General features: G+C 46.1%; 1 protein-coding gene across 1 annotated transcript in view; it reads left to right on the plus strand.

Annotated features, from left to right (window-relative positions):
* Positions 1–16,114, plus strand: part of MYOM3 (myomesin 3) — a 93,133-nt gene that overhangs the window by 45,758 nt on the left and 31,261 nt on the right. The window contains exons 12-18 of the mRNA XM_069971285.1: positions 378–577; positions 4,404–4,457; positions 4,763–4,890; positions 10,911–11,094; positions 13,354–13,528; positions 14,905–15,026; positions 15,884–16,071. Of these exons, the coding sequence (XP_069827386.1) occupies positions 378–577; positions 4,404–4,457; positions 4,763–4,890; positions 10,911–11,094; positions 13,354–13,528; positions 14,905–15,026; positions 15,884–16,071 (1,051 nt within the window). The remainder of the gene's footprint in view (positions 1–377; positions 578–4,403; positions 4,458–4,762; positions 4,891–10,910; positions 11,095–13,353; positions 13,529–14,904; positions 15,027–15,883; positions 16,072–16,114) is intronic.

The raw sequence follows: 16,114 nt of genomic DNA on the forward strand, positions 1-16,114 counted from the left end.
CCCCGAGTTGTGACGTCATCACAATTTAGGGGTAAATGCCTTCCCGCGGGGGGTCCCGAGGCCAGTCCCGCTGCTTCCCACGAGCACTAGGAGAGGTAAGTTCGAACTTATTATCAAATTCCCCCTTGCCCCTGTTGGTTTTTCAAAATGGCCAGACTTCTCCTTTAAGGAATGATGCAAGATATAACAGTTCCATATGTGCCTTCTCTAAACTTACATGAGTAACTTTATTCCCCCTTTACCTTATTATGGTCCGTTCCGAATTTGCACAGAATTTTTAAGTGGACAGACCTATTGAAGCTCTGCCTGCAAATAGTTATTTGTTCCTTGCATCCACAGTATATTTTCTTAAGTAACAAGTATTTGTATTTTCTAAGACTTGATGTTTCAACAAATGATTGGATACAGTGCAACCAAATTCCGGTAAAGATCTGCAAGTATCCTGTAGGTGGACTTACTGAAGGGAATACATATCAGTTCCGAGTGAAAGCCCTGAACCAGGCTGGAGCTGGACTTCCTTCCAAGCCTAGTGAACCTGTGACTCTGAGAGATCCAGCCCAGGAGAAAAAGTCCATAGGTTTGTATAACTTTTTATATACCAATACATTGTAATTATCATTTAGACTTCTACATAACTGAGTGATCCTTCAACTTACAATAGGCTCAGGTTACAATATTTTCAATAAACTTATATGTTTCAGACAGTCAGGATTTACGGCACATGCGAATAACTAGATGATCAATAAAAGTGGCCATTTTACTGGTAAATCACCAGCATTACTAAAGTAGCTGCACTGATTGGCTGTCTAGTATCTCCTCTCTACAGTATAGTGTGAAACTACATGTCCAGTACTGCTGTGTGTGTCTAGTATCTCCTCTCTACAGTATAGTGTGATACTACATGTCCTGTACTGCTGTGTGTATAGTATCTCCTCCCTACAGTATAGTGTGATACTACATGTCCTGTACTGCTGTGTGTGTCTGGTATCTCCTCTCTACAGTATAGTGTGATACTACATGTCCTGTACTGCTGTGTGTGTCTGGTATCTCCTCCCTACAGTATAGTGTGATACTACATGTCCTGTACTGCTGTGTGTATAGTATCTCCTCCCTACAGTATAGTGTGATACTACATGTCCTCTACTGCTGTGTGTGTCTGGTATCTCCTCTCTACAGTATAGTGTGATACTACATGTCCTGTACTGCTGTGTGTGTCTAGTATCTCCTCCCTACAGTATAGCGTGATACTACATGTCCTGTACTGCTGTGTGTGTCTAGTATCTCCTCTCTACAGTACAATGTGATACTACATATCCTGTACTGCTGTGTGTCTAGTATCTCCTCTCCACAATACAGTGTGATACTACACATCCTGTACTGCTGTGTGTCTAGTATCTCCTCTCTACAGTACAGTGTGATACTACATGTCCTGTACTGCTGTGTGTGTCTAGTATCTCCTCTCTACAGTACAGTGTGATACTACATGTCCTGTACTGCTGTGTGTGTCTGGCATCTCCTCTCTACAGTACAGTGTGATACTACATGTCTTGTACTGCTCTTTACCTATGTAAAGATGGCTTAATTATATTTTTCTGGGACCCTGCAAGGCCGTATTTACCACTAGGCACCCGTGGTCCGGTGCCTAGGGCAGCACCTTGCAGGAAGGCAGCACCAGGGAGCAGGAGGACAAAAAAAACTATTTTTTTTGTTTTTATTTTTTTAGTTTCCCTCCTCCCGTTCAGACTTGCCAGTAAATCTGGTGTCTTTTCCAGGGGGGTGGGGGGTATGGTGGTATTGGTCAGGTCTGGTATCGCCAATAGGTGCGTGAAGATGGGGCGTCTTCAGGCTTAGAGCCTAGGGCAGCAGCAGCTGTTAATACAGCCCTGGGACCCTGTGTGACCTGTACAGGACTCTGAAAATGCTCCAGTCATCTACATAGAAAGTAATGTACAACGACTGGATTGTCACCGGGGGACCTCGAGACCTCCTCCACGTTACACCGGGATGCGACACACATCTAAAAAGGCATCGGCAGCCGCCAGGAAAAAGGCAAGGGCCTCGGTTCCCGCAGCGCCAGCCTTTCAAGATGGCGCCGGCTCCCTCCCGACCTCACTTATCAATGCCATACTAGCCAGTGCGGCGGAGCCGTGGGAGGACTCCCCTGCGCCCGTTCGTGAAGACATATGCCGGGAGGTGAGTCTTGACAGCTTATCACCTACTAAGGCGGAGAAACGGAGACGGAGGAAGATTAGAATTGCTGAGGCGGCTAAACAGCGGTTAGCGGCAGAAGCGGACCACACTTTGAGAGCTCGGTCGTGCTCTGACTTATGCCTCCCTATTATGTTTGATGATGTTTCTAACTTTGATACTGCCGACTGTATTACCCAGCCGACTGGGGACGTGGACGCTACTCCAGCACACCGAGATGCCTTAGCGTCTCCCCCTGCTTCGCTATCTAAGACTCTCTCTCCTCTGGCGGTGCCGTTTACTACTGTGCCTTCTTTACACCTGCCTGGTGAACTGAACGGCGCTGCTCCTCACTGCCTCTCAACGTGCAACTCAGCCTCGGATTCTCCACGACATTTGACAGCACAGGTGCCCAAGGTTTCTACGACTTCCAACACAGCTACCTCGCCTTTAGATGCTGTTAACCATGATCTTGCTAAGCATTTGGATTTTCTTCTTACGTACCCAGCTCCATTGTCTATCACAGCAGTTAAAGAGATGATTATAACGCTAAGAGACTCACTGTTACAGAAACTGGACCATGTCTTTACATCTCTTTCCTCCCTGGTGAGAGCAGCGGAGGATAGAGCATTATTGGCTGAACAAAAGCTCTGCGAGGTCATTGGGGCTCATAACTCCTTGACAACTACATGTGAGAAATTGGAAGCAGAGCTTAAACTTCTGCATGACAAACAGGGAATTTTGGATGATGTTCAAAGACGTAATAATATTAAACTGCGGAGAGTTCCCGAAGCTGTTACTCTCTCTGAACTCCCATTCTACACTCAGAAACTTTTGGGCACTGTGCTCCCGAACTGTTTACCTACAGATTTACAAGTCGACTGGGCAAAACGACTTCCGAGACCGGTTCATCTTCCATCTGATGCCCCGAGGGACGTAGTGGTTCGGATCCACTACATGCACGTTAAATCAAAATTTCTGGCAGCGGTGAGGGAAAGACGGTATCTTCCAACCGAATATGCGGGCGTTACATTTTACACAGATTTGTCCCCGACAACCTTGCAAAAACGACGTGCCTTTTCCGATGTTACAAGAACCTTGCGAGACAAAGGCGTTTCTTATAGGTGAATAAATCATTCACAACTATTGATCTCACACCAGGAGGTGCAACACCACATTATTACCCCGGAGGAGGGCCGACGCTTACTGTCTACCTGGAATTTAGCCTGAACATTTTAGCTTGGACTCTGGGTCTCCCTATAGGACCCCCTGAGGTCTCTGACTAGGCCGGACTCTGTGCCCCAACCACTCATGCCAAGCGGCTTGATTGCCCGCGTGTCTTTCTGGCATGATGTTTCTAAGCTTTTATCACTCCCATTGCTGAGCATAGTATTTTACCTGTATTGGTACTGTGTTTGTTGCTTGTAACTTCTCACTAACTTTACGATTTTATCTTCTATATATAGCTTTGCTAGCATGCTCTAACATTCCTTATCCCCTATGTTTGTCTCTGTTTGCTTCTGTGTTTGTTGCTCCTTGATTTGCTCCGATACCCTCATACGCTTATCTATGTATAGGTCTTTACGCGACTTTGAGCATATTCGAGTTCTCTCATTCATCAACCTTTATCTGATTTGTCTTTGTAGTAGCACTGTCGTTTCTTGTCTGTTAAATCTATAAAACTCTCAATAAAAAACTATTGAAACAGAAAGTAATGTACAACCTCCAGTAGCTTTCTGACTGTTTTATGTAAGAACTTGCTATCCCCATATTAGTTTTCTGCTTATTTTTCTTTAAGTCAATTTTTTTTTCTAATTTTGGGATGACAGTTTGGGGGCTTCAGTGCTTTAAAGGGCTTTTCCAGGTAAATGTAAAAATTATATGAATTAAACAACAGGATAAGCTGGCGCTACTGCACTTTCCTCTTCTGAGGTCTGCCATGCTCACAGAAATCAGCGAGTGAAGTCTTCTCAGGGGTCGCTATGCTAGCAAAGTTCAATAAGCAAATTCCATAGCCAATAGATAATGAAGTACAAGATGCTTTATTTCGGTTATATATAAGACATTCAGACAGGAGATTTCCATGTTTCTTTCAGGCTGCCACCCTTCTTCCAGCTCACAGCCACCTACATATAACAAAGATGTATCAACCTATATGTGTATTTACAAGTACCCAATTTTCATTGTTTTATTAATTTTTCCTTTTGTATATCCAGTAATTCCTTATGATGAAGCAAGGGAAATTACAATCAGTAAAGAAGATCTTGAGGGTAAGTACGTACATCAAGGAGCCATGCCTATATAATGAATATTACATAAAGTGTCTGAAGGACACTGAAAATACAAGACATACAGTGTCCTAGAAAAGGTGGGGAAGGGGGGGTTGTTTCTCCATCTTTTACATTTTGTTTTGTCTTTTTTATCTAGATATTTTTAATAAATGACTTATCTTAAATTAATACTAATCATATATATCCTCCCGCACCAACCTATTGAACAGAATGATTTTATCCACTCAACAACTTTATACTATGATGATTACTTTCTGCACATTATTCTTCTCTATTCAAAATAGAAGATGTCAGAGTCCCTGGATCGCCAAAAAATGTTCACGCCTCAGAGATCAGCCAAGACTATATTGTGCTTTCATGGGATGAACCTGATCCATGTGGCAAGGAGCCTGTTAATTACTATGTAGAAAAGGTATATACTCAACCATCAATACTTTATAACATTATGAAACAGGCAAAAGTTATATAGATGTAGGCATAACTAATATATAGGGTGGGATTTATTGTCAGCGCGGACAAACACAACCAGACAGTGGGCCCTGATCTGATCCCACCCACTGTCCCTGCCTAATTGCCTCAGTCGACCCTAGGCGGTCGCGGACAACCACGAAGACGTTCCCTGTACTGAATACGTGGAACACAAAACACGACAGACGGACAAAACACAATAAAGAGTAGTAAACAAGCCAGGTCAAACCACACGGACAACGCAGTACAGAATCGGCAAGCAAAGAATAGTCACAGGTCAGGCGGAGGGTCAAGAACACGAGAAGGCAAGCAGAAAGGGATATAGGGCAGGGAACGCTGGGAAGGAGCAGGGGAGCTGGGACTAGACGAACTAATAGCCAGCAACTACCAGCTGGCTATCACTTTACTTTATACTGAACCAGGAGCCTGGACCAGACACTGATTGGTCCAGTCTCCTGATCCAGCAATCTCTGCAGCTGCGGTGCTGCAGACCAAGTGGCAGAGCGATCTGCCACTCAGCCTGCACGAGCCGCATCAGCTGCGCTGGCCGGCCAGCTGACTGACTGTCACGTGAGCCCGCGGCGTCCCCGGTTACTAGGGACGCCGTCGGGTCTCCGTGACGTCACTCTGCTCCGGCGGGCGGAGCTCCGGCGCGTACTCGAGCCGGCCGCCGGAGCAGAGGCCGGGGAAGACGCCGCAGGAGCCAGGTCAGGTGAGTTCCTGACATTACCCCCCCTCTTATGAGAGGCCTCAGGATCCTTATCCACTGGACCGGGTTTAGACGGATTCTGGGTATGATATCGTCGGATTAACTGAGGAGCGTGTATATCTCTAACTGCCACCCATGTACGCTCCTCTGGTCCAAAACCCTTCCAGTGGACTAAGTATTGTAACGAACCCTGCACCCACCGAGAGTTTAGAATTCTCTCTACCTCATACTCCAGTTCACCCTGGACGACTAGTGGAGCAGGAGGAGGTGACGGAAACACCGGTGGCACATATTTTTTCAGCAAGGCTTTATGAAAAACAGAATGAATCCTTAGGGACGATGGTAGTTTAAGCCTGAAAGTTACTGGGTTAATAACCTCCATGATCATGTATGGCCCAATGTATTTGGGTGCCAGTTTTCCTGATTGGACTCTCAATTTCAGGTTTTTTGTTGAGAGCCAGACTTTTTCACCTACAACGTATTGATGGCCAGATATGCGTCTTCTGTTAGCGAATTTTTGGTAGGACTCTTGGGCTTTAACCAAGTTCTGATGAGCTTGGGCCCAAACTGTGCACAGTTTAGAAAAGATTGTCTCAGCTGAGGGATTGACAGACTCTGCAGAGTGAACGGACGAATACCTGGGATTGAAACCATAATTACAAAAAAAAGGTGACATATTAGTAGAACGTTGTTCATGATTGTTGATAGCAAATTCAGCCAGAGGAATGAAATCTCGCCATTTATCCTGCGTATCAGCTATGAAACATCTCAGGAATTGTTCCAAAGATTGGTTGGTTCTCTCAGTTTGCCCATTCGTCTGAGGATGGAAAGCCGACGAGAAGGACAAAGAGATTCCCAGCTTCCCACAGAACTCCCTCCAGAATTTGGCCGCAAACTGGACACCTCTGTCGGAAACAACATTCTCCGGGACACCATGCAACCGTAGAATATGACCGATAAACAACGTGGCCAACAAACGAGCACTAGGGAGTTTACGCAGTGGAATAAGGTGACACATTTTGGAGAATCGATCCACCACTACCCAAATGACAGTCTTACCCCTAGATACTGGTAAGTCGGTAATAAAGTCCATCGATATATGTGTCCAAGGTCTCGCAGGAACCGGCAAGGGATGTAACAATCCCTCCGGTGGCCTACGGGGAACCTTGGACCTAGCACAGACCTCACACGCTTCAACAAAAGATTTAACATCTCGGGCCCAAGTTGGCCACCAGAAATGGCGCGAGAGCAAGTATTTAGTGCCTGCTATCCCTGGATGTCCTGCCAAAACGGAACTATGGATTTCCTCCAGGACCCGGAGGCGAAGGTTCGGTGGCACAAATAGGAGGGAGTCAGGAGTGTTATGGGGGGCTAAATCCTGAGACTCAGCAACCAGAGTAACCAAGTCCGGTTGTAGGACGGATACCACAACCCCTGGTTTCAAGATCGTATCGACCTGTTTCTCAGGAATGTTCCCGGAATCAAAACTGCGAGAGAGGGCATCAGCCTTAATATTACGAGAGCCAGGTCGATATGTGATCTCAAAGTCAAACCTAGTAAAGAACAGGGCCCATCGGGCCTGACGTGGAGAGAGTCGTTTGGCGGTATCCAGATAAATGAGATTCTTATGATCCGTCAACACTGTGACTCTATGTTTGGCACCTTCCAAGAAATGCCTCCACTCATCAAATGCCATCTTAATAGCCAATAATTCTCTATTCCCAATATCGTAGTTGCGTTCCGCTTGGGAGAACTTCCTCGAGAAGTACGCAACTGGCCGAAGATGGGTAAGAGTGTCAGTTCCCTGGGATAAAACTGCTCCCACACCCACCTCGGATGCGTCCACCTCAACAATAAAAGGGCGCTCGAAGTCGGGCTGGGCCAGTACTGGAGCTTCTGAAAAACATTGCCGAAGGATGTCAAATGCCTGGATTGCCTCTGTGGACCAGTGTACCAGATTCGCCCCTTTCCTGGTAAGATCTGTGAGGGGTTTAGCTATAACTGAGAACCCCTTGATAAATTTCCGGTAATAATTAGCGAAACCCAAAAACCTTTGTAAGGCCTTCAGGTTACTGGGTCGTTCCCATTTTACAATAGCCGCTACTTTAAGGGGATCCATACCAAAAGAATTGGGGGTGATGTTATAACCCAAAAACGAGACCTCCTGGATACCGAATTGGCACTTTGACACCTTGGCGTAAAGATTATTTTGTCTCAGAAGCTCCATTACCGTGCGGACCTGCTTTACGTGGGAAGACCAATCTGAGGAGAAGATCAAAATGTCATCAAGGTAGACAACAAGAAAACGTCCAAGGTGCTCACGGAAGATATCATTAACAAAGTGTTGGAAGACCGCCGGGGCATTGCATAACCCAAAGGGCATAACGAGATATTCGAAATGGCCCTCTGGGGTATTGAATGCGGTCTTCCACTCGTCACCTTCCCTGATTCTGATTAAATTATAAGCCCCCCGTAAGTCAACCTTGGAAAACCATTTAGCGCCCACAATTTGATTAAACAAGTCTGGAATCAACGGTAGGGGGTGTTGGTTTTTAACAGTGATCTTGTTTAGTTCCCGGTAATCGATACAAGGCCGGAGACCCCCATCCTTTTTGCCTACAAAGAAGAAGCCAGCACCCATGGGAGAAGAAGAAGGACGTATGTGGCCTTTGCGTAAACTGTCCTTTATGTATTCTCGCATGGCTTCTCTTTCAGGGCAGGACAAATTGAATATTCGACCTCGGGGGTATCTGGAACCGGGAACTAAATCAATGGCGCAATCATACCGTCTATGGGGTGGCAACCCGTCCACTGCTTTTTCATCAAATACGTCTGAATAATCCAACAAGAATTCGGGAATCTCTCCCTCCGCCGGGGAACACCCTGCAAGGGAAACCGCAATACAATGTGATGCACACCCAGGCCCCCACCGCACAAGTTCCCTATTGGGCCAATCGAAGACCGGGTTATGAGCCTCCAGCCAGGGTAACCCCAGGATAACATCAGATGACAGGTTATGCATAACAAGAAAATCCAGACTTTCAATATGGACAGACCCTACTTTAACCTCCATGGAGGGGGTCCTATACCGTACATCACCCTGGGAAAAGGGAGCAGAGTCTGCTCCAGTGACACCAACTGGACGCTGGAGCAGCAAGGGACATACCTCTAAACCTGAAAAAAACATGGGGTTAATGAAATTTGCTGAGGATCCAGAATCGATCTGGGCATACCCACTAATACATTTACCTCCCAACACCAAGGAAATGGGCAACAACAGCTTATTTTTGAAGGATACCCTCGATAATCTCTCAGGCGTTGAAGTTTTCCGTCGAAGACCTCGGCTTGTTGGGACACTGCCGAACCTGGTGTCCTGTCTTCCCACAGTAAAAGCACAGCCTATTCTGCAGGCGATGGGCTCGTCGGGCCTTGGCATCGGCGGAGTCTACCTGCATCGGCTCCTCGAAAGGGGGTGAGACAGGAAGGGGAGGTTTGGAGAACGGAATAGGAGAGATAGGGGTTTTGTGATGGTCAGGAGTACCCCTCTCCCTTTGTCGATCCCTTAATCTACGGTCAACTCTGATCGCTAGTGTCATGCTCTCTTCGAGCGAGTCGGGAGTGGGGTATGCTACTAGCATGTCCTTCAGTCGGTCACTAAGGCCCTCCCGAAACTGAAACCGGAGGGCTGGGTCGTTCCACGTGGAGAGACAGCTCCACTGCCGGAACTCAGAACAGTACTCTTCCACTGGACGGCGACCCTGTCTTAACCCAGTTAGCTGACGTTCGGCATTGGCTGCACAGTCCGGGTCATCATACAGCAATCCCAGTGAACAAAAGAACTGGTCGGTGGTCCTTAGGTTAGGAGAGTCAGGGGGTAGAGAAAAAGCCCATTCTTGCGGGGGTCCTTGGAGGAGGGACATGATAATACCCACTCTCTGGGTCTCATCTCCTGAGGAGCGTGGCCGTAACCTAAAAAACAACTTGCACCCCTCCCGAAAAGTACGGAATTTACTACGGTCCCCCGAAAACTTGTCAGGGAGCTGGACGGGTGGTTCGGGAGGTAATGGGGAGGTTACGGTGAGCTGTCGTGATGTCGTCTCCTGATCCTGGACTCTCATAGCAAGTTCCTGGACCATGGTGTTAAGTTGCTGCATTTGGTCCACGATATTTGACATGGCGGTCCTGTCGTCCATGGGGCAATGGGCAGTATAGGGCTGGCTATTCTGTCAGCGCGGACAAACACAACCAGACAGTGGGCCCTGATCTGATCCCACCCACTGTCCCTGCCTAATTGCCTCAGTCGACCCTAGGCGGTCGCGGACAACCACGAAGACGTTCCCTGTACTGAATACGTGGAACACAAAACACGACAGACGGACAAAACACAATAAAGAGTAGTAAACAAGCCAGGTCAAACCACACGGACAACGCAGTACAGAATCGGCAAGCAAAGAATAGTCACAGGTCAGGCGGAGGGTCAAGAACACGAGAAGGCAAGCAGAAAGGGATATAGGGCAGGGAACGCTGGGAAGGAGCAGGGGAGCTGGGACTAGACGAACTAATAGCCAGCAACTACCAGCTGGCTATCACTTTACTTTATACTGAACCAGGAGCCTGGACCAGACACTGATTGGTCCAGTCTCCTGATCCAGCAATCTCTGCAGCTGCGGTGCTGCAGACCAAGTGGCAGAGCGATCTGCCACTCAGCCTGCACGAGCCGCATCAGCTGCGCTGGCCGGCCAGCTGACTGACTGTCACGTGAGCCCGCGGCGTCCCCGGTTACTAGGGACGCCGTCGGGTCTCCGTGACGTCACTCTGCTCCGGCGGGCGGAGCTCCGGCGCGTACTCGAGCCGGCCGCCGGAGCAGAGGCCGGGGAAGACGCCGCAGGAGCCAGGTCAGGTGAGTTCCTGACATTTATAATTTATGTCCCTGGTGTACGCCATGGAAAAGGTGAAGACTTTTGTGCAAATGATCTGGTTTTTGCAAAAATCTGTGTCTTTTCCCTCATGTAAGCCCCATTACCTAATGGGAGGGCAGGGGGTGTGACAGGGCGGGGAGGAGGCGTGGCCTCCTCCTGATTTATCATGATTTACGTCTGCTGAAAAAATCTACACCTTCTGTGGAGCTGGTGTCGGTGTACGGGTACAGCCAGTCTTAATAAATCCCCCCCCCCCCATTAGTGTTTATACTGTCACTTGAAAATGTATATGTTTATTTAATATTTGCATACATGTTTTTATATATTGTTATCAAGTGCATTGAAGGAAGCAACATATGGGAGAGGATTAACCTGGACACAATTCTCCATTCACCACGGTTTTCTGTGATGGATCTCGATAAAGGAAAATCTTACCGTTTCCGGGTTAAAGCTGTAAACAAGTATGGGATCAGTGATCCATCCAAGCCAAGTTCCCCAGTCTGTCTTAAAGATGTATTAGGTGACTGCTTCTTTTTTTCTCTGTATAGATGATGTATTTAAACATTCATATGGACTAGAGTCAAAGTTATGTCAAGGATAACACGTCAGTTTCACAAAAATTGGCAACATATATATATACAACATTACCATGAGGCATAATGTGTGGCCAGGCAGATGTCTGATGTATTGGAAGGATGTAGCAATAAGTAAAGTGTTACTGGCATATACTGTAAAAATAATGTCTTAGAGACATAGAGAGTCAAACGTTTTGGGCACAGGAGAGAGATTCTATAGAAAGTTTATTAAGCCGGTCTCCTGCAGAAAGAAAGGTGAGGAATGAAATGCTGAGCTGAGAACTTTTCCCCACTTTTTTGTTTTCTTCAACTGTAAAGCTATGTTCACACTACAGAAGTTCCATGGAAATCACGGCCGCTGAAACAACGACTGTGATTTCCCTGGAACTTACGTAGTGATGCAGGCTGAAAGGATCCCGGCCGGAGTGTATACACATTTTATACACTCCGGATGGGATCCCTATCGGCGCCGTAGAAAACTGATATGTCAGTTTTCAGTGGCCGCTATTCAGTAAATAGTGTCTGGAGAAAACCCTGTCAGTTCACAAAATAGAGCGAGCGGCTCTGGCCGCACGCTCCATTGTGTGCAGTGGGGAGTTCTGATGCGGGCACGCACGGATGCGCCCGCATCAGAACTCTGCGGCGCTAAAGATCATGCGGCCAGTACTGCAGTACCAGCCGGGATGATCTTTTAAGAGGCAGGCTGTTCCGTGGCCTGGCCGGGTCACGGACCGGCCGGTCTCTTACAGTGTGTGAATATAGCCTAAGGCTAGGTTCACACTACGTAAGTTTCCGGCCGTAGCGCGTTCCGTGAATAAGCGGCCGGAAACTTACGTAGTTTGCGTACAATGGAAAGTATACGATCTATGGGCGCACAGTTCACACTACGTACGAACTTACGCCCGGATCGTATGCGGCGCCGTAAAAAATGAACCAAACCATTATTTCCGGACGGAAATGCCGTAACTTACGCCCGTAGCGTAACATGCGGTCCCGTACGTAGTGGTGATTTCTTCATTTTGCCAGCTTTTTGTTCCAATCCAAAAGGTTCTGTGGGGTGTCCGGGGCTAGGCGAAGATTTCCAAGTAAAAGACCGCTGTTAGATCGCTACGAAGAGCGCTCGGGAAGCGTAAGTACGCTACGGGCGTAAGTTCGCGGTCCGTACGTATCCGGCCGCAACTTGCGTAAAGTCCCGGCCGGAGTTTCATACGTATATGTCCGGCCGGGAAAAATATGCGGCCGGACATATACGTAGTGTGAACCTAGCCTAAAACTGTAAAATTTTTCGACGAATGCAAAAAAAAAAAACAAGAAAAGTCATCCACCTCAATAAGACATAGAATGTACAATAGGAGATCGTATACAACTCACCACCAGGACAAGAACCTAGGCATTAATCTAGAATTATGTAAGGAAATGACCCTAAACAAAATATAAAGGAAACCATTATAGGCAGAAGTATCTACACAGGTAACTAAAATGTATTCAAATTGAGAGGAGAGAGAAAACCAAGGGGATGAAGGACAAGAGGGAGGGAAAGGGAGGAAAACAGGGGATAAGGCTGGGGTACACCAGGAAAAAGGCGCGAATCAGTGCCTTCTCCCTGGCGTACACCAGTGGCGCAGCCTTCGTAAATTAACCCCCCCACCAGTGTGGATTCCCAAAAACTCATAAATTTATGTTTAATTGGAGAATTTAGCATTGTATAATGCTAACATAAGGCTCTTAGTAGATGTCCCACATCTATACAACCATTCAGAGTACATTTCGGGGGTGAAATGAAAATGATAATTTAAATACATTAACACCCTGCGATTGAGGTAAATAGATGGTGAATATGGTGGATCAAAGGAGTCTCATTTATGGATTATGGAACAAGTCTGTGTTGTAAGACCTAGCAATTAAACCTGTAAACATGGTAGTAATGCTCACAACTAGAGATGGGGGAACCACAAGCACATCGGTGGCTGAAGAAGTTGGATGCAGCCCTAGGAAGTCCTGGAAAACATGGAGACAGCCTATATACTGCACACAAGGATGACATAATATTCACACAGTGGTGCCTCCTTCCAGCTATATCTCACTACTGTTTCATGGAAAAAACATCTTAATATAAGAATCTGCAGCCGGCATGATAATTGAAGAGCTTACTATTTCTACATTTCTGAAAATGTGGAAATTATTTATTTCATGTCACCCAACAGTGGTTCCTCCTGCACCCGGCCATATCTTAGCCCTCCGAGACACAAAGACATCTGCAATAGTACAGTGGGAGAAGGTTGAGCATGAGCCTGAGATCCTTGGTTATTACTTGTACAGTCGAGAAGTAGGGCAGGAGGATTGGCAGCCTGTAAACAACAAGCCACTGCAATGTACAAGGTAAGCGTCTGGGAATTGTTTTCTGAGTGGAATGCGACCATCTTACAGATCCATCCTAGAAAAAGATGGCATATTGGTGGGGGTCCAACAGGATCCACCAATCCTAAGAATGGAAGGCTGTAGAGCTAGTTTCATGCTGCAGCCTCCTCCATATTTTCTATATACAATGTACCAATAAAATGGAGCCAGACTATCCAAAGGAACGGGTACAGAGCAGTACACCACATGTAGTACCACTTTCGTCAGGGAGTGTATTTATAAGAAAATATATTGGTGAAACAATATAGCCAACTAATTATTTTCTCTACAGTAGGAGCCTAACATAAAAAAAGAAGAAAAAGAGCTGACATTAACATTTTTGTTGGATACTATGTAGAATGTCAGCATGACATAATACAGAGACAAAGATAATGGGCTCTTATCTGTGGACACAGCTTGGAGGGCAAGAGCAATAAAAACTGACAAGAACAAGCATAATTTTAGTAGACATGGCTATATAGACAGATATGAATATAAGTTAAAAATAAGTAATAATATGTGATCACTCATTTATACGCAGCGTTCCACCTGTAGCATCACTTCAAGAATTTGAGGCCATCTGTGGCTTCACCTTGTGGCTTCACTATGGAATCAGCGGCGAGATTCTGTGCGGAACCGCCGCACACAAACTCGGTGCTGAATCCTGCCTTCTATCAGTTGGAATTAGAGGGTTTGCGCGCCTCCGCTCTCCGCGCTTCAACTGAGCGGAGAGCGGAAGCGCGCAAGCCCTCCCATTCAAACTGATAGAAGGCAGGATTCAGCGCCAAGCTCGTGCGCGCGGGTTCAGCACAGAATCTCGGCGCTGATTGCGTAGTGTGAACGGGCCCTTATTGCTGGGAGTATAGGATGTCTGACTAAAGGCTCTATTACACGAAGCAATTATCAGCCAGCCATTACAGCCGATAATCGCTTTGTGTAACAATGATCAGGTGACATGTACTATGTTGTTGTCGTTCAACATCTTTCAAAATGTTGAAAGAATAACAACTGTGATAGCAACGATCTGCTGCCATCGCTCTGTGTAATAGGACCGCTGCTATCTTGCACCATGCAGCAGACCAGATGATCTGGGGAGCCCTCCCACAGTTTCCCGCGGCCATGTCAATTCTTTGTGCGTAGAGCGGCTTGAGCGGAAGCGTGCGAGCCCTCTCAGACAGGCTATGGCATACTGAGGCAAATGGGGTTACGCTGCAGAATTCTGCCACATTTACTCAGTGTGAACATACCCTAAGAGGTGTAAATCTCCATGGTATTAAATAAAAAATGATGGTGTTGAACTATTTTCAATACATATATTTCTATATGCATAAATTGTTAACAATCCAATACCTATACAGGTTCACTGTGCCTGAGTTACAGACTGGAAAAGACTACGAGTTCTGTGTGGTAGCAGTAAATGAAGCTGGGCTTAGTGAAAGATCACCAGTATCTAACCCACTGACTGTACATGAGGCCATTTGTAAGTATCAAATTATGGTGAATATAATATACAGTACATATAATATATAATATACAGTCCTTGTTCTTCCTTTAAACAAATCTTAAAAAAAAGTATAATTTATTTTTAATGAAAATATAAAATTGGCCAGGATAATAAAAAAAAAAAAAAAATAAAAAAGCTGTAGTCACCTGCCCATTTCTTGCTGCTGCTTATTCAATGATGCCTGGTCCTCTTCCCTGACTCTTTTCCCATTCAGCCAATCACCAGCTGTGGCAAAGAACCAGGGATTAGTTAAAGGCAATCCGTCACTAGGTTTATGCTCCCTTAAATGACATCATTCTGTGCAGCTATTTTGATTTGCAGGAGAATGGGCTTCATGCCGCGCCTCTCCCTCCACCCTCTGGCTGCTGATGATAGCTACCTGCCTATACACAGTATATATACACACTGCAGATAGAAAACGACCAATCAGTGTCCTGTCTATACACAGTATAGATAGACAACTGCCAATCAGCGGCCGTTGCACAGAGGCAGCTGGTGCTCATGAATATCAAGGACTACTGAGCACATGCAAATAATGGAGAGGACTAGTGTGCAGTTATTCAGGAGGATATCTCTGCACAGAACAATGTGATACATCATTCTGTTAAGCTTCTCTGTCACTAGTGTATGCTACCCTTAGATAGAGTAGCATAAACCTACTGACAGAGTCTCTTTAAGCGGTCATTTCCATTTGTCAAGATGGGAACAAAAAATGGAGATCAGTAAGCACCGAGTACCATCAGAACAGCAGAGTTCAATAGTCCCCCTCCCCCAAGAGATATGCTTTAAATTGTGTTGCTCATTCAACAATCAGAAACCTATGTCCTCTGCAGACTGTCCATCCGCTCCCTATGACTTTGCCCTCTTGAGTTGTGGGAAAGATGAAATGACGATATGTTGGAAGGCTCCAAAATCCACAGCAGGAAGAGTAGTACTTGGATATTTTCTTGACCAACATGATCCCGAGGATATTGCTTGGAAAGATGTTAATAATGAACCAGTCCAAAAAACAATGCATAAGGTACAATTTATTATCTTTTTACATTATACATATAAACAGATAA

Source organism: Dendropsophus ebraccatus, chromosome 5, assembly GCF_027789765.1.
Source record: "Dendropsophus ebraccatus isolate aDenEbr1 chromosome 5, aDenEbr1.pat, whole genome shotgun sequence".
Lineage (NCBI taxonomy): Eukaryota > Metazoa > Chordata > Amphibia > Anura > Hylidae > Dendropsophus > Dendropsophus ebraccatus.